Here is a 21,856-nt window from a genome sequence, read left to right on the forward strand (position 1 = left end):
GTAAAAATCAGAAGGAGCTATGGCCCATACCTTTCCCTGGGGGAGTGGGTCTCAGGGCAGTGCACCTGGCTGGCTGGCATCTGGAAGGGGTCCAGAGGCTGCCTGCTCTGGCTGCCTTCACTGTGGAATGCCTATCCGCTGAAGTTCCCGACTACTGCAACTGCTAACCCGAAGTGTTCGTTCTCTCTCAGGGTTTTCCATTTTTATGTTATAATCATCAACATCAGCTGTAGCAGATAGCCTTTTTTCAACTGCTTGCGCTCCATGTACCAGGCACTGTGCTGAATACGCAACCCAGGTTATCTCACTTAATCCTCTGAGGAATGACTCAGCTCTGGGCCCAGGCAAGACTCACCCAACACAGCAGGCTCTACAAAGCCAGCCACACGGAGGGAGACTGAGTCTCCCTGCCCTCCTTCCCCAGCATTTCTAGGGTAACCCCATGGCATGCAAGCCACCCAGCAGCAGGCTCTACAAGCCCCACAGAGGGAGACTGAGTCTCCCTGCCCTCCTTCCCCAGCATTTCTAGGGTAACCCCATGGCATGCAAGCCACCCAGCAGCAGGCTCTACAAGCCCCACAGAGGGAGACTGAGTCTCCCTGCCCTCCTTCCCCAGCATTTCTAGGGTACCCCAGCGACGTGCAAGCCACCCAACAGCAGGCTCTACAAGCCACACGGAGGGAGACTGGGTCTCCCTGCCCTCCTTCCCCAGCGTTCCTAGGGTACCCCAGCGGCGTGCAAGCAGGTAAGCTGATTTGGTCAGTTGCCAAAGTGCTGACACGGTATCATTTAATCGTTACTTTAATTACGTGCCTTCAAACAGCACTCTCACATGATGACCTGTCAAATGGCACTTTACCTGTGCACTGGACCGGGCCACACAGGCATAAGCTAAGCAAAGTTAACTGGCCTGAAGGAACTTGTAAAACTAAATTACAACAGGGGACAAAAGTTAGGGATGGAGTGTCGGCCTAAACAGCTCACTTCCTTGTCTTAATTGGCTTCCATCTTGGTGTTAATTGACTTTGGAGTTAAGAGCCTTTCATACAAATCGAGGGAAGCTGACCTTTGGAGCGCTGGTGACTTGTTGAGTAAATATGTCTTTATGGACTTCATAAAATGCAGATAGTGTAAACACACACTCAGGAACTATTAAAAGCACTGGGTGGCTGGAGTAAGGCACAAAGGTGGCCTTTAAGATTCCTGAGTACTCCGTAGTTGGATGTTTCAGAAAACGAACATCCAGGATATAGTTACAATTTAGGGAATAGATCTCAAACTTTGGCTTGCAGGCAGAGGATTCACTTGGGGAGCTTTTCAAAAATACAGATTCTCCAGGCCACATGCCCAGAGAGGCTGATCCAGGAGGTCTGGATAGCCTGCTGACATCTGTATTCTAACAAGCTCTCCAGACTACCAACTCTGAGTAGATGGCCCAGGACCAGCTTTGAAAAACTACGATTTCAGTGCTATAAGCAGTTCACTCACCTTCTCACCTGTTCTTCCTTATTCCCACTAAAGAATACAAGCTGGGGAACACAGAAGACCAGAGTCCTTCATTCAGGAGCGGAGGGATCTTCTGAAGCAGGAGGGAACTCCCTTTCCCCCCCCTGCCCATTATCCAAGAGCAATAACTGACCCCAGCAAGTTCTCAGGCTGGCAACAGGAGAGCCTTCTTTATGTCTCTGAATGGGAAAGAGATCAGCTCCCCCAGAACAGCTGAGACCCATCCACAAAGTCAAGGGTGCACATTCAGCACAGGGAGCCACATTTTCCACACATATAGCCCGTTATCTCTACACTGACCACAGCCCCCATGTCAGGGAGACGTCAACATGCACAGCATCCACGAGCCTGAAGCAGCTGGAGAAACACCTCCAGTTCTGGATCCCTGTTTTATAAGACACACGGCTGGACATGAACACTGATAAGGAGACTGGGACGGTGTCTGGGCAGCAGAAGCTCTCCTCATGTATCAGCGGGGAGATAGAACAGCAGAGAGCTGGCTGTCATGGCCACAGAGGACAGTAGTTCCATAGACAAGCTGCTGACGATCAGGGCCACATATCCATGTCACCTGGCACGAGGGCCCCTTATCTTGGAATTATCTGGGCAGAGGGAGAAGAGCCATCTGGGGCAGCAGAACAGCACCTACTTACCAGCCCTGCATTAGTAAGATCTCCACAGACCCTGCGTTTCCATCCCTGGGGTGGGGTGCTCTCACATGAGCAAATATGCCCTCAATCATGAGTAACCCTTTCCCCAAAGCTTATCAAAGTGGTTCATGACAGCATTTGCTTTTTTCCTACTCAACATGGAGAGTGCCAAATTAAGTGTCAAACGTGGTGACACGTTTGACAAGGCCAGAAAGTGTCAAATCTACAAACAGTTCATAAAGGACTATAGATTTCCAACAACCAAAGTGATGAACCGCAGGTAAAATAGACTTGGTATTTTTATTGCAAAATTCACGAAAGCTGTAGAAGAAGTTGCTAATATTCCCACTCGAGGTGTATGCCATTTCAGAGCCTCTATGGACCCAGTTTCCACCCATGGGCCACTAGCAAAACGACTTAAAGAGGAAAACAGCACGTCTCACATAAACAAGAGCCTAACACGTTGAAAGGGAGAGTTGTTTTTCTCACGGGCATGGCCTCAGCACACACTCGTTCTCATGCGTTTGCTTAAATTAAGTGATTATGAATTTCGCCTGCCAGGTTTTGACTCCTCCTTTCCAAACAGAGGAAAGGCAGACGGGCTGACACGCCTCTTTGGTTCTTTACACTTTTTTTTTGTGCTGTTGTTCCATATGGTTGTCACCACTGAGGCTCTGGACATGAAGTGCTCACCCATGGGTGCTTCCCTGGTTATTATTGTGCCAGCCTCCCGGTGATCCTGATCTCCTGCCTGGGAGGGGCTCATCACCCACAGCACTCGCACCCAAGGCCAGCTCCGCTGTAAGCTCTCCTGCAAGGCCGTCTGGACCTTGAAAGCTTTCTGGGAGGTTCCAATCCTTTCTCAAGACTCATTAGGTTAGGCAGAAATACACTCACTCACTGCAAGAACCTTTAGGCGATACACAAACTTTAGCACCATTGGCCTCATCTCAAAGTCTATCTTGCCTCCAACGTCTTGAGTCTTGAGCGGAGCTGTTTTTTGCGGTGGGGGGAGGTAGAAGAGGGGAGCCTAGGAGACTAGGCACAGATTGACAGGAACTGGAAACCTACAGGTAAGGATGTGAAATTGATTTGATTTCACAACTCCGGCTCACGCAGTTGTGCTCAGACGGCCATTTTTTCCAGAAAGAAGTCTTTGAGATTTCTTATGACGTCATTAGTTGACTTGGTCTCATTTAAAATAAATAAATAACCTGTTTTAGTGGTAGCAAAATATGCACATTGTAAAATTTACCATTGGACCCATCTTTAAGTGTATGGTTCAGTGACATTAAGTACATACGTTCACACTGTTGTGCAAGACTCTCCCGTTTTTAAGAGCGCCCTTCACACTTTCTCCTAAGATATTAAAACACTTTTGCAACCTCTCCCACATTTACATCCTGTGCCACATTTTCAGATGACAAGCTACAATCTTAATACCTGGCATCAGTTTTGTTAGCAACATCTGTCTTAACTCAATGTATTTTTCAGTTCTAGGTAAAGCATATGATTCTATATCTGTTTTCCTTTAAATTCAAACAGATGCCGGTCTTATAAAGACAAAAGGTTTGTCAAAAATCAAATTCAAGAACAATTCTTGTTTCCTGTAAAATAACTGGCCCCATTCTACCCACCCCCTAAAAGACAAAATAAAAAAACACTCCTGTATTTACTACTTAATTAAAATAGCTAAATTCATATCCTAAAGGCATCTGTATTACATCACTAAGGAAAACTTCTGAAAAAAATTATTAGGGCTTTTAAAGTTTCAGTCAAACTTTTTAAAAAGTTAATAAAAAACAGTTGTAATTTTGGACAGCTGTAGGTGATTTTTTGGTGTGTTTTAGAGTGTTCTTCATTAAAAAAAAAAAAGCCTCTTGAATCAACAATTAGAATTTATTTTGCATTGTCTCTTATGGTTTCACTTTACATGTAACATCCATCAATTTGGTATCTTCCTCCCTAAGAGATGATTTACTAACGTGAATGAGATGGAATCATGAAGAAAGAGTGGGAAGGAAAACAGCAATGGTCCCCTCCCCTGATAAGGATGTGTGTGACCTGAATTCCCTTCTGTATGACAGATGACTCAGGTAAATGACTCAGGGGCAGTGATACGGGAACATTTTTTTTTAGCTACAACTGACATTTAACATTATATTAGTTTCAGGTGTACAACATGATTTGCTATTTGTATATACCTAAAAAATGATCACCACAATAAAGTCTGGTTAACACCCATCACCCAGGGGGATCTTTCAAAAGAGGAAGGCTTGTGTGGTGCCATCTTTATTGGTCATAGCCCTCTAGGCTTGGTGGGTGTTCCCTTCTTCCAAATCTTGATTAGTCTAAGACACAGTATAATCTAGATTTTTTTGAAATACTGACACAGGGTGTGAGGGTGAAATTCTAATTCAGTTGGTCTAGGGAACAGAAAGGTGAAAGTGGAAAGACAGACAGATGTTGTGTCCTAGAAAGCATGCCAAACCAACCTGGATATGTTCCTCCTGCGGCCTCTTGTTAAAACTGATAAACTGCCCTTGTTAGGACAGTCTGGGGAGGAGTTCTGGTTCAGGCTGCGGGCATGGGTGGATTGGACCACAGTGGTCTCTTCTCCTGGTCACTGCTGCACTGCTCCATGTGGAACAAGAGGATTGTGGAAGGAGGATCTGTGGGCAAATCATTTATAAGCAAACCGCCCTGATGGTTTGGATGATCCAAAAGCAATGTGATGTGGAACCTGAAACCCCACAAAGCAATCTTTAGGCTCACAAGGGATCCTTTACTCTATGAATAAGAAGGATGCCCAGCTGATGGAGACTAAAGGGGGAGCATGTAAAATACCAAGAGAAGGAAATTTTTTAAGTACACGTTATCCATCTGACACAAGCAGTATGAATCTTGTTATCCAAGAGGAGCCCTGACTGAGAACTATAGTTCCAAAGCAGGACTGGGAAATGGATCATCTCATCATGGCAAGGTGGCACATGCTTCCCAGCATGTGTGTTTGACTGTGGGCTCTTGGGGAGAGCGTGTCTTGCTTTGGAGATTTTTATTCTTCCTCAAGCCTAGGTTTCTACACGGTTATAACACTTAGTGGCTATCTCATTTGGTAAAGAGAAAAATCCCAATTTTATCAGAGTTAACTTGTGGGGCAGCGGCCTTACAAAAATTAAAATAAACATGCTACCATAAAAAATACTCATTATATGACTAGCTCGTCAACTCTTCCCTCCCTCTCTTTGCTGTAACAGGCACCTGTTGGCTTAGAAATGTTCGGAGTTCTCACCCTAGTGTGCCAAAACTGGCACCCTTCCCATGCTGGTATCTACCAATCCCCCACCCCCACCCCTGAGACCTGCATATCAAATATTATTTCCTGCTGTCTATGACCACATCGCCTTGGCAGTTAACCTCAAAAGCAAACACATGGGGAGGAGAGAAGTCCCTGGAGCTGGGGAGGAAGGACAAGCCTCAGGGAAGTTTCAAACATTTTTGCTAGTGCCCAGGTGCAAAAACCTTGGTCACGTGTATTTCAACGTCTCATCAAAGGCCTCATCTTTTCTTCCCCAGGATGGAGAGCTGAATGAAACACTCCTCTGCCTCCACTCCCTACCCTCCTGTTCTTGAAACACACATATGGGACCCCCCTACCACCCGAAGGTGAACCACACAGGAACAGTGTCTGGCAGCTCACCTATTCTCCACGTGTTCAGGGGCTGACCGAGGCTGGCACTCTGTTCAATGTTGATGGCTCCTCGGCAACACGGGCTACGTTTATTTAAATTGAACAAGTTATAATCATCTTTTTCTGGTGTCCAGGGAGTTCAACGGTTCAGGGTAACAACTGTCATGAATGTCTGACACAACACCCAAAACAGGACTGGAGCCAAGGGCAGATGACATCTGCTTGCCTACATATCCCAAGGAACCAACTAGCTGTGTGACCCTGGGTTCATCGCTCGACTTCTCTGGATTGCAAGAAGGGAGATGGCATTTTCCTAAGCTGCTCTCCAGCTCTACATTTTATGGTCAAGTCGCAACCATTTTACTTTACTGAGAAAGGGCGATGTAGTCTCCACTTCACAAGGGCAATTTCAACTGAGCAGTGCTGTGTTCCTGCAGGAGAAACAATACTAAAAAAAAAAAAAAAAGTTTAAATTTAAACTATACTAAAAAAAAATAGTAAAAATACAAGAAGTAGTAAAAAAACAACAACAACAAAAAGAAAAACCCCAAACCCTCACTTGATTTCTTACTAGCCTGAAAGTTTGATCTACAAAGTAGGTTGGTTAACTTTGCTTTGAATTTCACAGCTTCCCTATCTTCCAATAAACATAACAACCTCTTCAGAACAAAGATTCCTAGAGCAGTGCCTGCTTCGGTTCATTACAGCCAGAAGGAAAGCCCTGCCCAGATCCGGTGGGGTAAGAACTCTTAGGGGCCTCTCTGACTCCAGCCTAGCCTAGCCCGTAGCCTCCAACTAATTGGAATTTACCGACAGTACATCACTTTATCATTTCTTTGATTCAGAACTTTAAACAGCACCATTCCACCTAAAGCACGAAAGCTCAAAGATGGATTTTGATAGCCTGGCATGCAATAAGCCTAAAATTTAGCCTCACCTACCCGGACCAGCTTTTTCTCAGAGTTGCCCCGGCATATACCCAGGGGTGGGATTTCCTTGTCTGTGAAAGAAACCTTTGGACGCCGGATGCCTCCTCTCCAACCTGCCTGACCTGCCCCCTCCCCAACTATCCCCACCACCATCCTTATCTGAGTCCGCTAAAATTCAAGTCACCTGGATGAAAGTGAACTTTCCCCTTGGCTAGTGCAGCAAGAGGTACTTTAACTTCTTTGCATTTGTCTCTATTTTTAAAAAGAATATTATACTTACAAAAGTTTTCTTAAAAGAGGGACTCTGGGGCTTCCCTGGTGGCTCAGTGGTAGAGAATCCACTGAATGTGCCACAACTACTGAACCTGTGCTCTAGAGCCCAGGAGCTGCAACTACCGAGCCCCTGCGCCCTGGATCCCGTGTTCCACAACAAGAGACGCCGCCACAAGAACCCCACGCACCACATCTAGAGAGTAGCCCCCGACTGCCACAACTAGAGGAAAGCAGTGAAGAAGACCCAGCACAGCCAAAAATAAATAAATACAATTAGTTTTTTTTAAAAAAGAACTCTCCTTACCATACTGGAACTACAAGAGTTCTTCAGTATCATTACTATTCAATCCCTTTATTTTAGAGACGAGAAAGCCACGTCCGGAGAGACCACCTGACATCTTGGGCACATTGGTGGCAAAGAAGTGAAGGGGACCGAAGTTTCCCAACTCCCAGAACTTGCTGCACAAAGCAAACTGCTCCCCATCTGCTCTGCTACTTGGTATCCATTCAAAAGCTTCTCCTGTTGGGTGTATCCTTTTTCCCCACAATAGAGAGTCCTGTGCTGCACAATGCAGGTGTTCGATAAATGCAAGAGGAGAAAGTGGGGAAAGCTGGAAGACAGAAGACAAGCTCCCCCAGGCCCTCCTCCTTATGAGAAGACCCAACTTTGTACCAAGTCTCTGTGGGGGAAGGTCCTGACTCATTTTCAACTCCCCCCACCCACCTCCAACTAACGCCCTCTGCTTTCCTTCAGACCTTCCACCCAATCCTCAATCGCCCGGAGTATAAACACACCCTCTGCATATGCATCCCACGTGAATGTCCATGGAATTCTCCAGGCCAGAATACTGGAGTGGGTAGTCTTTTTCTTCTCCAGGGGATCTTCCCAACCCAGGGATCGAACCGAGGTCTCCTGCTTGGCAGGCAGATTCTTTACCACTGAGCCACCTGGGAAGCCCCCTGAATGACCACACTCATGTCCTTACATACAGAATGAGGGTCACAGCAATGATTCCCAATTAAGTGTAAGTATGCAAGGGCAGAAAAACTAAGGGACCAGCCCTCTTGCCCCAGAGATTATAGCCGTATTTTTTAACAACTGTGAGTTGAGAAAAATATGACAAACATCCACCATGAATTCAGTAGTATTTTATTGAGGTTCTATTTTATTATTTTATAAATGCAACGGCATACATTGAAAGAGTAATACATGTAAGTGGGTGATGCTATATACATATTTGCTTCACAAACAACACTTGAAGTGCTTATGGGTCCCCAGCCACTTGGGAAACTGCTGGGTAGAGGCATTGGTTCAAGACTTCAGAGGTGGATGCCTAAATGCTGGGCGTGCATGTTACTCACTCAGTCATGTCCAACTCTTTTCGGTCCCATGGGCTGTAGACTGCCAGGCTCCTCTGTCCATAGGATTCTCCAGGCAAGAATACTATAGTGGGTTGCCACTCCCTTCTCCAGGGGATCTTCCTGACCCAGGGATCGAACCCAGATCTCCTGCACAGCAGGCAGATTATTTACCATCTGAGCCACCAGGGAAGCCCCTAAATGCTGGGGAAGGACCTTAAGTCTCTTATCACCTTCCTCTGAAATCTACCAATGGGCCAATGAAGATACCACCAGAAAGGGTCCATAGTCAGCTCACTTCAGATTTCTCATTCCATCTACCTTCTTGTTGTATTTACTACTATCACAGGCGGTGGTATTTCCAGCACTTCTTTTTTGGGGGAGAAGGGTCTTATTCTAGTCCTCCGGTCTATTCTTGGCTTTCCTGGCAATGCTGCCTCAGGTAGAAAGCCACTTTCAGTTTCTCCCCAGGAATTATCTCTAAAGAGTAAGTGCTGACAAGTGATGGATAATTTGCATTTTAACCCTATTCAAATTTGGGTAAATGGTTTAATATGCATGCTAATATTCTATCATTATTCCAATTAAGGAAACTATTATGTTAAAGTGTTTAATCAGGAGAATTAGGGAGAACTCCAGACACCTAAAATTAACCTCTAATAGTCTTGACATTCATTTTATTTAAGTGCAATTTGCTAAGCTATAAGCAACTCGCTGCCTAAGACTTCTGTTTAGGCACGTGGGGATTCCTGATAAGACCTAAGAGCAATTCATTTCCTAACTAGATTGCAGTCTAAAAGAATAAACTAAAAGGGCTGCAATTTAAATACAATCAAGTCCCCAAGCAGTCACATTCCAGAAGACTTAAACATCATCATCTTGATCCCCAGGAACAACAATGCTATTCGCATCAGAAACAACACAACCGCTTCCTCTTTCTCTGACCTTCTCGGTTTAATTACTTCCTGTGATTTCTTCTAGGGCTGAGTGTGCTTGCTCCCAGGGTGGCTGGCTTTCCATAGGAGACCCATTTGTCTGGAAGGTGCAGAATGCCAGCTGACAGACATTATACACAAAGTGCTGGGACTTCCTATTTCTCTTTCAGTGATGGATTTCTTGGGCTGTTTGGCATTCACCAAGAACTTTTTTTTTTAAGTCGTAAGAAAAGAAAAAATTCTTCCAGCACCTTACCATCTAAAGATCAAGCTACACCTCAAAGCTGAAAGTCCTGCCAACAATGGGTAAAGGCAGGCCCTTGATAATATCTCTCTGTGTGGAAACACCACCTTCTTGACCAATGAGCTTCTTCAGCAAGTTCCAAATGCCAAGTATGTGAGGTTGCCTCTGAAGACACAAACCTGGCAGCTGGGAGCTCACCGTCATCACAAAGACAGGCTCTTGCTACTCAAACAGGGGTCCTTGGATCTGCGCCAGCAGCATCGGGAAGTTGGTTAAAATGGCAGCATCTCAGGCCTTCCTAAACCAGAATCCTCATTTTATAAGATTCCCATGCACATTCAAGTTTAATCCTCTTCTCAAAATAGCTAGGCTAAAACCAGGTCTTAATGAACAGCAAGCTTCGTTAACTATTTTGCTCACACACACTCCATCAAGGGCAAGGTGGCTGGTTGTCTTTCCAAAAGCAGTCTCTGTAGAACTGCTCTTTGTATCAGTACAGAAAATGCCATCTCTGTGGGTACTGGTTCTCTGCTCCACAGAGCTGAACAGGAGAGCGAGGAAAAAATGTCACCTCGCTGTCCTGAGGCATTTATGGGATTCTGTTCATGCATGCTAAGTCACTTCAGCTGTGACCAACTCTATGCAACCCTGTGGACTGTAGCCCATCAGGCTCCTCTGTCCAGGGAGCTTTCCAGGCAAGAATACTAGAGTGAGTTGCCATTTCCTACTTCAGGGGATCTTCCCGACCCATAGATGGAACCTGGGTCTCCTGTAACACAGGTGGATTCTTTACCGTTTGAGCCACTAAGGAAGCCCTTTACAGAGTTCTATTTCATTTGCTCAATGGTAATATAAGTCAAACTGTACATGCAACAGATTCTTTGCAAAAACTGAGGATCTATGCAGTTGTTCATAAATAGTTGTTCTACAGACACAAGATGTGAAGTCAAAGGACCTGGGTAAAAATAACAAATCCTGCTCTGTGACCTCAGACAAGATACTTAACCTGGCTGAATCTTTTCTTCGCCTGCAGCTGTGGACACTGTTGATTCATGGACAAAATCCATCCACATGTGAGTGCATGAGTGTACGTGTATGAACACACAACACACACTCACCCTAAAAATTACTCAAGAACTTGTTAGGGAATCTGGGAAGGGTGTGGAGCTCCTCTAAAGCTTTGAACAAGGAGTTCCCTGTACCCCAAATCTGGGAATCCCAACGCCTGCAGCTTGAGGGGTAACTCTGCAGAGGACGAAGAGGGCAAACACCTCTGGTGGCCAATCAGTCCATCATCCAGATAACTCTGGTGTCACGCCCTTAAGGCATAAGGAAGTGCCTAGCGCCCTAGAATGTAAGCTCCCCGAGGGCAAAGGCTCCCTCTGAGCCACAGCTGGGGTCCTGTCTGGCAGGAAGGTGGCTGGAACACTGTGTGAAGTAAGTGAAGGGCACTCTGCAGCCAGTCACTCCCTCTCCTCCAGTCTCACCCTAACTACTATTTATTTTATCCAATAAATAATTTATACATGGCTTTTCAATTAGTGACCAAGTATTTTCTAAAGTGAAGTTCCTTAGATTCAGAGAATACTACATTTCCAATGGACACCTGTCATCTGATATCCACTACTTTTCCTTAGGATAAAAAGACATGTAAGAACAGAACTGGTTCACAAACAGCAGACTCCTAATCTGAAATCTGTGCATGCGTGCTCAGTCATGTATGACTCTTTGCGACCCCATGGCTCCTCTGTTCATGGAATTTTCCAGGCAAGAATAGTGCATCGGGTTGCCTTTCCTCCTCTAGAGGATCTTCCCAACCCAGGGATCGAACCTGCGAGACTCCTGTGTGTCCACCATTGGCAGGCAGATTCTTTACCACTGTGCCACCTGGGAAGCCTGAAACTTGTTGACCCACAGTCTAACAAGAAGACAAGCATTAGCCTTAGGGGCCAGAAGTAGCGTTAGGCCAGGGCACACCATCCAGGCACAGCAGACCTGTTTCAGAATTTTGAGCCCAAGAAAAATCCCAGATTTTGATTTAACCTATTAAACAAAGGAGAGACATTTAATTACTCTGTTTAAGACTATATTTACACTTATTCAGCTTTAAAAGTTCTACAAAAAATGAGTAAACTTATTGGGATGTAGATGATTAAATCTCTGGCCGAGCATCCACTATATTCCCTGGATGGAAATATAAACACAAACACCAATATGGCACACAAATAGACAAAACAAGCCATACGCCAGCTTACTCCTAAGAGAACTCTCAGCCTCATCCATTCCCCCCACAAGCCTACTGATGCTTTGTTTTAGAAAGAATTTGAACGCTGTTGATAATATGAGTTCTAGACCAGACAGCGGTGGCAAGAGAGCGAAGGATGCTATTACATAGGTAAGTAAACTGACAGTAAGCATCAGAAGAGGAAAGAAGTAGAGAATGACCCCAAAGCCCACGTTTCCTGCACCACCATAATGGCAGCCTGCCCCTCTGAGTAGTTTTTAAAAACAAACAACTTCAAGTCTTTCTGGATGTACATACAATATGAATAATCATTTAATTTTTTATATAAGGTAAAACTTTTTCAATTAATGAACATTTAATCAATCAATGAATGTTTGCAGAAAGCCTACTATGGGGCTTAGCACTCTGCCTGAAGATGGGTGTACAGGTCAATAAGCTATTATTCCCACACCTGGAAGGGCAGATGGGCCAAGCTTCTGGGTGCATTCTCAGGGTGGGATGCAAATACAAAATAAACAGTGTTTATCTGAAAAATCAATACTGGAGGCCAGAGCCAAAGCAATGAGAAAAAAAAGTAAGAGGAATAAACAGTGAAAATGAAAGACAAGGATGAACCAGGAAGGACAATTTTAACAACTCACCCTGATAATTAAGTTTTAAGCACTTATGAATGGACCACAGGAAATATATCTAAGATTGGAACCGCAATTTGAAAAATCGTTATTTTTACAAAGAGGAGGAGCCAAACCCATACATTTTGAAGGTGCTCATATTGTTTTATCTCTTCAATCACAACTGCTAAATGCCAGGATGAAGTAAAAATTTGTTTCTTCACCTGTATGCTCCTGTGTGTGCTTACCTGCTCAGTCGTGTCCAACTCTTTGCGACCCTGTGGATTATAGCCTGCCAGACTTTACTGTTCATGGGATTCTCTGGGCAAGAATACTGGAGTGGGGTAGCCATTCCTTTCTCCAGGGAATCTTCCCAACCTAGGGATCAAACGCAGGTCTCCTGCATTGCAGGTGGATTCTTAATTGTCTGCATGCTCTTGGGGCAATCAACATAGAAATTCTGTTTTAAAATAAATATTCAGCTGTCCTTTGAAAGTAGCATAAATAACATAAGCAGGATTTGCTATCATGTGTATTACCTGAGAAATGAGTAATTACAAAACAGTTGGTCCTTAATTTAGCCAAGACCTATGCCAGTTAATATCAAGCATTTTACTAAGATCCTGGCCTGACTTCCTTCCCGACAGGGACCCCATCAAGCTGCGGTAACCGTCGTGCATGCCTACCATGGCAGGCGCGCAGAAAACACATTTTGCTTCACAGAGCATGCTGCCCACCAGTGCAAAATATTCCTTCTACTCCAGTGACTAAAAGCCCTTAGACAATGCCTTAAAAAATACTGATCAAAAAGAAACATTTACAATAGTTAACAAGTTTATCAATATGACTGGGTCTTTTAAAAAAAAAAGCAGCCCAATTTACTTAAGAGAAAATAAGCCAAAACAAACAGCCAAATGCAAAAACTTCCTGCTCCGCCTCTATTATCATCTTGTTCAAGTTTCTGAGGATTTTGCTGTTAGACTGTATATTTGTGTTCCACCCCGTAACATAGGAACTCCGCCAACAGTGGCGCTCATCGGCACAGCTGTCTCCAACTTCAAGTGTTAAGACTCCACGAGAACCCTGTAGCTATTGCAAATTGTTAATATTTTGATCTCGGCAGACACTATCCTGAAGAGGCAGAAAACCAGGCTTATTGAGTTTAGACCCTTCCACTTCCCAGTTCCCACAACAGTGATTGGAATCAAAACGCTTTTGACTTTTGCATCACAGATCACCAACACCAGATAGTTCTCAACCAGTTTCCACAAGACACGTCAAGGGCTACAGGTAAAACATGGGAGTTTCTCAGAAGGAGGCTTATACACACCCTAAGTTAACCAAATACAACAATTATAATTATTGCATTTGTCAACAGGGACAAAACAACATTTTAAAATAATCAGATTTGTTTTTTTTAACTTAATAGATCTTTATTAAAAGCAACCACAATGTGCCTGATGATATTAGGCCAACAAGTAGAAAACTAGGCAACAGAAGTAACCCTGAATCCCAAAAGGTCATATTTTGGGACAGATGTAGCTGTGTATAATAAACCCAACTCTAAATGGTGATAACTGTCATACAGTGTGGAGGGAAAGTGCTATAAAGAGTCCACAATTTTTCCTTAGGGAGTGAGGGAGGGGAAAGTCCGGGAGGACCTCAGAAGAGGAATGACTCAGGGCTAGTAGTAGGGGAATGAGCAGGATTTCACATGTTGGAAAGGAAAAGAACATTCTGGAATAAACAGCATGAGCGAGTGGACCATTCAGAAGAACAGTTTTAATACTGATACTGATCCACTTTTTATATATGTTATTGGTTAAAGGGATCAGAAAGCAGAGGGAATCAGGTACAGCTGGAAGGGAAGTAGCATCTGTTAAGATCCCTGTGGAAACAAACTCAGCAGATGGAGGTTAGTGAACGCCCACCACCTACCAAGACTATAACCTTGCAGTAGGCTCTTAACTTTATACAATGACAATGTCCTGGCTTATAAGTTGTTAAAGGTCTTTCCAAGTTTTTTGTTTTGTTTTGCTTTCAAGATTTTCTAAGGAAGAGACCAAGATTTTCTAAGAGATCAAGATTCCAATTCTTAGTCGACTCCAGGATTCTATTCTGGTAGAGCAGAAACACACCTACTTTTTTAAGGCTAAGGCAAAGGGAAGGGATCAATACTTGTTCCATTGTGTCTAATTTTCATAACTACTTACTTCAATAACTATAGAGCTAACATTCCAGTAATAATCAACTCTGAATTCACATTCCTTCCATTTTCTTAAGGTGTAACAAGCCCAAGTTTACTTAAATTCACTTTAATACAGTATGTGCCTCATAGCATTTTCAGGGAAGATAAGGGAAGTGAAAAAAGTTATGGCAATGACAGGATGTCACTAATTCAGAAGAATTAGGGACAGTATGACGGGCAGAAACGGTCTGAGCTTTAAAGTCAGAATGACTAAGGCTGGCCACCCTCTGCCCTTCTGAGATAGCACCTTGTGGTGCTTGAAAACACAGTCCTTCCTGAGACAGCCTACTAGGGTTATTTAACCTCTCTGGGTCTTGATTTCACCCCCCTATAAATGGAGGTAATAAAACCATATGTGCTTCCCTGGAGGCTCAGTGGTAAAGAAGCCGTCTGCCAATGCAGGAGACACGAGTTCGATCCCCAGATTGAGAAGATCCCCTGGAGAAGGAAATGGCAACTCACTCCAGTATTCTTGCCTGGAGAATCCTGTGGACGGAGAAGTCAGGCGAGCTACAGTCCATGGGGTGGCTAAAGAGTCAGACATGACTGAGCGACTAAACAACAAACAAAACCATATACAGCATAGAACTGTTATAAAGACTAAAGGAGTAAAGCGCTATAAAAAATATTTGCTGTCTTCGGTAAGTAATGTAAGCTTCCTCATCGGTTAAATGTGGTAACACCTCCCTCACATGGTTATTTGAAAGTGAGACTGTAAAAAACCTCTTTCGGTGTCCAGCGATGAGCCGACGCCAGAAACCTGTGTTATTCCTAGTGTGTGCTGTAAGCTTTACACAGGCTAGCTCATTTAATTCTCACAGCAACTCCACGAAATCAGTAGTTTTTATTCCCATTTTATTCACTCAGATAAAAGCAAAGTGAGATACATCAGTAACTTGCCTTGGATCAGAAGGTGACCAAATGGCTAAGCCTTGAGCCATATGTTACAAATGCATTTAAAGCAGGATCTTTGGCCTTTGGCTGAAATAACCAGTTAGACATTTTTCAGTCAGTTGAGACTGAGAGTAAAGACATCAGGGAATTATTCTTAATTCTGTGAAGTGTAATCATTGTCTTGTGGTTTCACATAAGAGTATGCTTATCTTTTGGAAAGTAAGCTCAAGTAATTGAATATAAGAGTCCTAGTGTCTAATTTCTTTGAAATGGTTCAGCAAAAAATATTTAAGCTTTTTAAGTTTTTTTCCAAATGGGAAACCTTTCAACATTAGGGAAAGTATGAGTGAGGGCGGAGTTATAAATCCATCCTCAGCAAGATGTGTGTTTCCGAGAAGAGTTCATCAACAAAATAGAAAGCTGAACGGTAGCTGAGTGGCTCTTGAGTTACTGCTCCTTGAGAAGAGTTTCTTCATTTTGTCTGCAAATTTCCAAATCATTTATAGCCATGATCCAGTGATTTAAAGATATAGACGAAACACACATGATTTAAAAAAATTTTTTTCCATTTCTTCTGTACAAAAGGTCACTTTCAATAATTTATTGAATTATTTTAATTATCTTTAATTTTTAATTTAATTATCTTTAATTTTCACTTACTGAAAAAATCTGTAGAGTTATAAATCTTTTTTTTTTTTTTTTAGAGTTATAAATCTTAACATGCATTTCTGTGTGGAGAGGGACAGAAGGGTCAGGGTACTTTTTATACTGAAGCTATTGTTTAGGACCATCAGCAAAAAGAGCTTTACTAAATTTATAAGCATATATTCATTAGAGAGGAATTTTAAAATGACAGAAAAAAGAATATTAGAAGACAAAACATATATTTTTAAAAATTAAGCACAATTTTACCACTTGCAAGGTTTTGATTTATTGCTAAATGTAATATATTTAAATACCTGTATTGTTTAATAAAAACCTTAAATATATGTGGGCTGTCAGGAAGATCTATTTTACCTAAGACACAAATATATCTCCCTTTAGTTTCCAGTTTGATGTCACTTCCTTGTAACACTTGCCTACTTCCAAAAGGTTCCTGAGGAAGCTCAAACATAAAAACCATTAGAACAGAAAACAGAAAATAGATAGAAATGCATACAGAGGAGTGGGAAATAAATCTAGCAAAAACCTAAGCTAATATGGCTACCATAACCACGCAAAAATTTTAGCTCTGAGCTTGAGACGGTGGTAGTAAATAATAAAACAAAACAGAAAACCAATCACAGCATGCCCTGTAAGTCTGAAAGAAACGTTCTTCTGGGCACCAGCATTTAAAAGGAATTTTTCTGATGCGCCATTACATAAGAACGATGAACAATATAATGGACAGTGTCCACAAATGGCAGTTTATACAGCCCATGCAGCCCATTTTTTTACCAGGCATTTCTTGTCTCATGACAAGGTCATTGCATTAAAAGTAATTCAGAAAAGGCCATTTTTGCAGCAGGCTAAGGTGCCACAGCTTTCTGATTCTCTAACTGAAACCAGAACCTATCCTCAAATATCCATTGTCTTAACTGGGCTTCTGACAGCGGTAGGGACAGCCAGTTCCATGCCAAACTGCTCTGAAAGCCTGGAAGAGAAATATTTATTTCTTGCTGGTGATTCCACCTGAAATCCCTTTGCTTTGGATATCAGATGGGATAGGATACAAAGCTGACCTGCTTTAGAAAGGAAGCGGCCAGGCCAGCATCCTTGAGCAAAGGAGGCTAGGAACCCCAATCTAGGGTGATGAACCAATCAATCTCCAACAAGCCCTGAGCACGGCAACCTTCCCTTCCTGCTACTACTGCTATTTGTGTGTGCAGGGACAAACAAGGACCCATAAAAATACCTGTTTATTATTAATAATCATGTCCAAAAGGGGGCAAGGCCCAGCAGCATATTCCTTACCCCACCCCATATTTCAGCCCTAGAAGGGCAACATTTTTCATTTTACCATTTCAAGATACAGTCTATGAAGGCCAAGCAAAGGTCTAACATAGAAAGACCAACAGATGTGGTGGGACATGGGACATGCACACCAGGTAAGATCCTCTCAGGCTACTTATGGGACAGGTGTCCTAAGTCGGGTGTCTGGCAGACTAGGGGTTACTGCAGCCAAAGCTCCCTGGGGACCCAGAGAAAGGAAATACCCTTTCCCAAACACCAACTCTCCCAACACCCCCTCCCGCCCAGCCGGGCGACAGCAGACGCCAAAGGACAACGGGACACTAAAAAAAAAAAAAAAGTGAGTAGATGCTTACAGCACAGCATTCTATCACCTGCTGCAAGACAAGCCCTCCCCGCCGGCCAGCCCTGAGTCACTTCCCCTCTCTGCATTGGGTCTCAATGCTCGCGGGGCCAAAAGACCCGGGGCCTCTGGCGCTGGATACCCGCAGCCCCCAAGTCGGCGCAGACACACGCTGGGCCTCCCTCTAGGCAAGTTCCCGTGGCTGCCGACCCGCTCTCTGCGCCCCAGCCGGCGCCGCCGCTACCTTGGCTAATGGCAGCTCTGAATGAAAGGAGCCGAGACAGGCTCCGGATTTATGAATGTGCAGGGGAGGAGGGGAGAGATATCATGTGACAATAAAGGAGAGCGTCTTATTCACAAAAAAAAAAGTGGCTGTGGCGGGCACAGCCACGGAGCAGCAGCGGCCGCCGCGATGCGGTGACCGCTCGGACCCGAGGCCGACGATCTCAGGCACCCGGCCCGGCAGTCCAACCTCTAGTCGCACCCGCGATTGGAAACGCCTCGGGCGCTGGCAGAAGAAAGGCAAAGCCGCCTCGGCGGCCGCAGGTCCACGAAAAGCTGCACCTCGGCCAGGGGCTGAAGGAAGGCACGGGTCCCGCGAGGGGAGGTGGGGCCGCCGGACAGCCCCTCCAGCGAAGAGCCCCTAGCTTTGTTCGCCTCGGGCCCGCGGGCCGGGCACGCACTCCTGTGCACGCGCGCACACACAGATATACACAAAGATATACACAGAGACACACAGAGATATACACACAAGGGCCCCGCAGCGCGCTGCCCCGCAGGCTCCCACCCTCCCCCGCCACACACCCTCGGATCCGCCCCCCGAGCAGCCCAGACCCCGCGGGGCGCCTGTCCCCGGCCGGCAAACGCGTGCACACACACGCACACGCACCGCGGGGCCCCAGGGCTGCTCCAGCACGCCGGCCCGCGCGGGGACCCGGGTGCACGCAGACCCTATCGCAACCCGCGCCCAGTCCTCCCTTAGCTCCGCAGTGTTTTTTATGAATGAAAATGTGGTATGCAAATGAGAGCGATTCAAGAAAACGACATGGCGGAGCCTGGGCCCCAGTGGGCTTCCGAAGGGACCGCGGGGCTAGCGGAGGGGGCGGGAGAGTCACAAAAGTCACCGGGTCAAAACCCACCGACCCCTGGAAGCCGGAGCGGGGGTGTCAGGTGTTCCGCTCCCGCCGCCGAGGATCTCGAGAGGAGGGGTGATTTGAGTCCCCGGAGAGGGATCGGGGACCGCCCGGAGGTCACCCGCGCGCCCTTGGCCCCTGCAGCGGCCACCAGCCCGCCGACCCAACACGCGCCCCCTCCAGCCTGCAGCAGTTTTCGCCCCCTCCTCACTTCATCAACAAGGGGGGAAATCTCGCGTCCCACACCCCACAGACCAGCGAGTCGCTGCACCCCAAGCCAAGTTCACCCAAACAGCGTCCCCGCCCGCGTCCTCAGCCCCGGCCCCCACGCTGCCCTTACGGGGCACCCTCGTCCCACCCCCGCGGCCAAACTTACTCGTCCGGGTGTGTTTCTTCGGTCATTTTCCTGTTCACCTAGACGCCTGTCCCGCGGCGGGCAGCTTTGCTCCCTTCATCTTCCTTTCCGCTCATCCTCCCCCCCCACCCCCCTTCTTCACATCTCCGGAGATCGCCTGATTTGGTTGGGGGGAGCTGCTAGAGATGAAGGGGGCGCCGCAGAAGCCAGAAGGGGAAGCAGGGCGACGGGAGCGCGGGGTGAGGTCTGGGAGAAGGGGTGCACAGGCAAGCTTCGCGGGGAGTGAGCGCCGCAGGGCCGAGGGGCAAAGGCGGGCGGGGGCTCCGAAGGCTCGGGAGCGGGCGGAGCGGGGAGATTTGGGCAGGGGACGGCGGTAGGGGAGAGGAGGAGAAAAACAAGCGCGCGGTGGAGCGGCGGGGACTGCTGAGAGCAGGAGAAGAGGGCCGGCCGCGGGCGGGGGCTCGGCCCGGGGTTGCCCCAGGGGGGCCGGGCCAATCACGGTTCCGGGGAGCGCTCGGCGGCCAGGGGAGGTGCGCCCGGAAGGCGGTGCAGGGCGCCCCGTCCGAGCCCCATCTCTCGACTCTACCGATTTACTCCATATTGGATTCTCACCACCGCCAACAGGAGGAGGAAGTAGGGCGGAAGCGATGACGTCTTCCCAGCGGCCAGAGGTGGTGGAGTGCAAAAAGCTTCCTACTTGCGACCGAAAAAAAAAAAAAAAAAAAAGGAGGAAAAAAAAAAAAAAAAAAAAACTTTGTCCGGCCTACTGAGCATGCCCGACTTCCTTCCCCCCCCTCCTCCCCCGCCCCCCGCCAAGTCCCTCCCGGCTTCCACTCCCTGAGGAGCCCCGGAGCGGAGTTGTTTGCGCCGCGTTTAACTCCGGATCCTCCCGCGTTAGCGCTCCGGGTTTTAAGATGCCCGAGAGGAGGGAGGAGGTGGCAGCGGGGGACTCGCACACATCTGGCCTCCGGTTCCCTCCCTCCTCCCAAACCCCTGGATTAAAAATCGGAGGGAAGAGGAGGAGGGGGAAGACAGGAAGCTCTGGGGTGGCCGGAGGGTTGCTGGCCTTCGGAAGACCGACTAACCCCACCTTGGGTCGGGAGGGTGGGAGCGGAACAGGTGCATTTGCCAAGATTCTGAATGGCAGAGGCTTTTCAGTTTCTCGTGAATCTCGGGATCTCTTTTCTTGGTAGGGGCTTGGGCGTTTTTAAGGAATCATTATTTGTACATTGAAAAAAAAAAATCCAGCAGAAGCCAGGAGCGTTTGCATTCCGGTAGAAATGAAGGACTTTCCCAGGTTAAAATGCAAATCCAAATATGTTTTTTAAATAAATCTCAAGTTGGTGGAGGATAGTCCTTGTCCTGGGCCCTTGAATGCCAGTTTCTGGCCCAGAGGTTGCCAGCCCCATGGGCTTCGGCACAGTGAGGTGGCGACCCCTGCTTCTGTTCTATCTCCCCTTTGTTTTTAAATTATTTTCCTAACCCGGCCTGGAACCGTGCGCCAGGATAGGCCCGTACTTTTAAACACAGCACTGTCTAGGCAAAGGGCAAGCAACCTGCACAACTGTGCCAGGGTCTTTGCTTGGCTTGATGCTCTGCTGTTGCAGTTTTGAAATTCTTTATGGTGTTTAAACTAGGGGCTTCACATTGCTACTTTGCAGGGGTCCCAGAAATTCCATAGCCAGTGAATATTTCCTTCTGGGGTCTAGCTAGGGAGCAAGAGATATAGTCTCTGTTCCTTCCTGCTCTCCGAGCACTTTTAGATTCTCCTGACTGTCCCAAGACACTACACAAAAAATTTTAACTTAATGGCAATCACTGAACCAATTAAGAGAAGACTAAATATATGCCTCAAATGTTGCACAGGTAAAGGGTATATGTATGCATTTGGAGAGTCACAGTACTCTGAAGAAAGTTAAGAGTTTTCACCTTGAGTCAAGGGAAAACTAGTGGTTTACCCTAGGCTTTGTGTTTAATCTTAACCATGATCTTTGTGGACACAGATTGGGGTTAAACCCAATCAACCACTCCATGCTAAGTGCTGGTATGTGGTGGTAAAAAGGGCACTAGACAGGGGAGGAACACCTAGGTTCTGGTTTCCTCCTAGTAGCCCCAAGACCCTGAGTGAGGCTTTTAGCAATTCTTCAGTTTCTTTATAAAACAAGGATACCAAGGCCACACTTGTCTTTCTCAGTCTTTGAGACCACTGAGGGTTTATGAGAAAGCACTGAACAAAACAAGACCTCATTGGCATCTAAATCCCCATGAGGTGAAGGCATCTACCCAGTTCTCACCTTTGCCCATTTGTTGCTGTTCTCAGCAATGTTTGAAAGAAGTCGTATTCAGTCATTCCTGAACTTCAGGAACATGGACATTTGTCTTGTCAGAAATATCCACCCAATGGGCGTCACCCTCTAGTTCAGAGTACTCAAATGACAAGGTTACAGGTGAGATGATTATTTTCTGCAGGTAGGCAAGCTGAATCTGTCA

The 21,856-nt window shown here is 46.1% G+C and overlaps 1 protein-coding gene and 1 long non-coding RNA gene across 6 annotated transcripts in view; one reads left to right on the forward strand and one right to left on the reverse strand.

Moving 5' to 3' along the window:
• SPRED2 (sprouty related EVH1 domain containing 2) overlaps positions 1-20,050 on the reverse strand; it is a 124,067-nt gene extending 104,017 nt beyond the window's left edge. Inside the window, exons 1-2 of one of the 5 annotated variants that reach the window (XM_044926069.2) lie at positions 5,857-6,295; positions 4,652-4,828 (exon numbers count right to left, since the gene is read on the reverse strand). Coding sequence is in view for 2 of the 5 variants with exons in the window: in XM_044926065.2 (XP_044782000.1) it covers positions 31-80 (50 nt within the window). In the remaining 3 variants the exon portion in view is untranslated. Of the gene's footprint in view, positions 1-30; positions 1,457-4,651; positions 5,492-5,856; positions 6,296-19,387 lie in introns of those variants that run through there. The other 4 variants (XM_006053529.4, XM_044926067.2, XM_044926065.2 and 1 more) reach the window with 4 other exon arrangements.
• LOC123328552 lies at positions 613-5,868 on the forward strand. The gene is made up of 3 exons (XR_006543446.1): positions 613-745; positions 4,127-4,252; positions 5,733-5,868. It is a non-coding gene; the product is annotated as an uncharacterized LOC123328552 (long non-coding RNA).
• Positions 20,051-21,856: the final 1,806 nt, after the last annotated feature.

Source organism: Bubalus bubalis, chromosome 12, assembly GCF_019923935.1.
Source record: "Bubalus bubalis isolate 160015118507 breed Murrah chromosome 12, NDDB_SH_1, whole genome shotgun sequence".
NCBI lineage: Eukaryota > Metazoa > Chordata > Mammalia > Artiodactyla > Bovidae > Bubalus > Bubalus bubalis.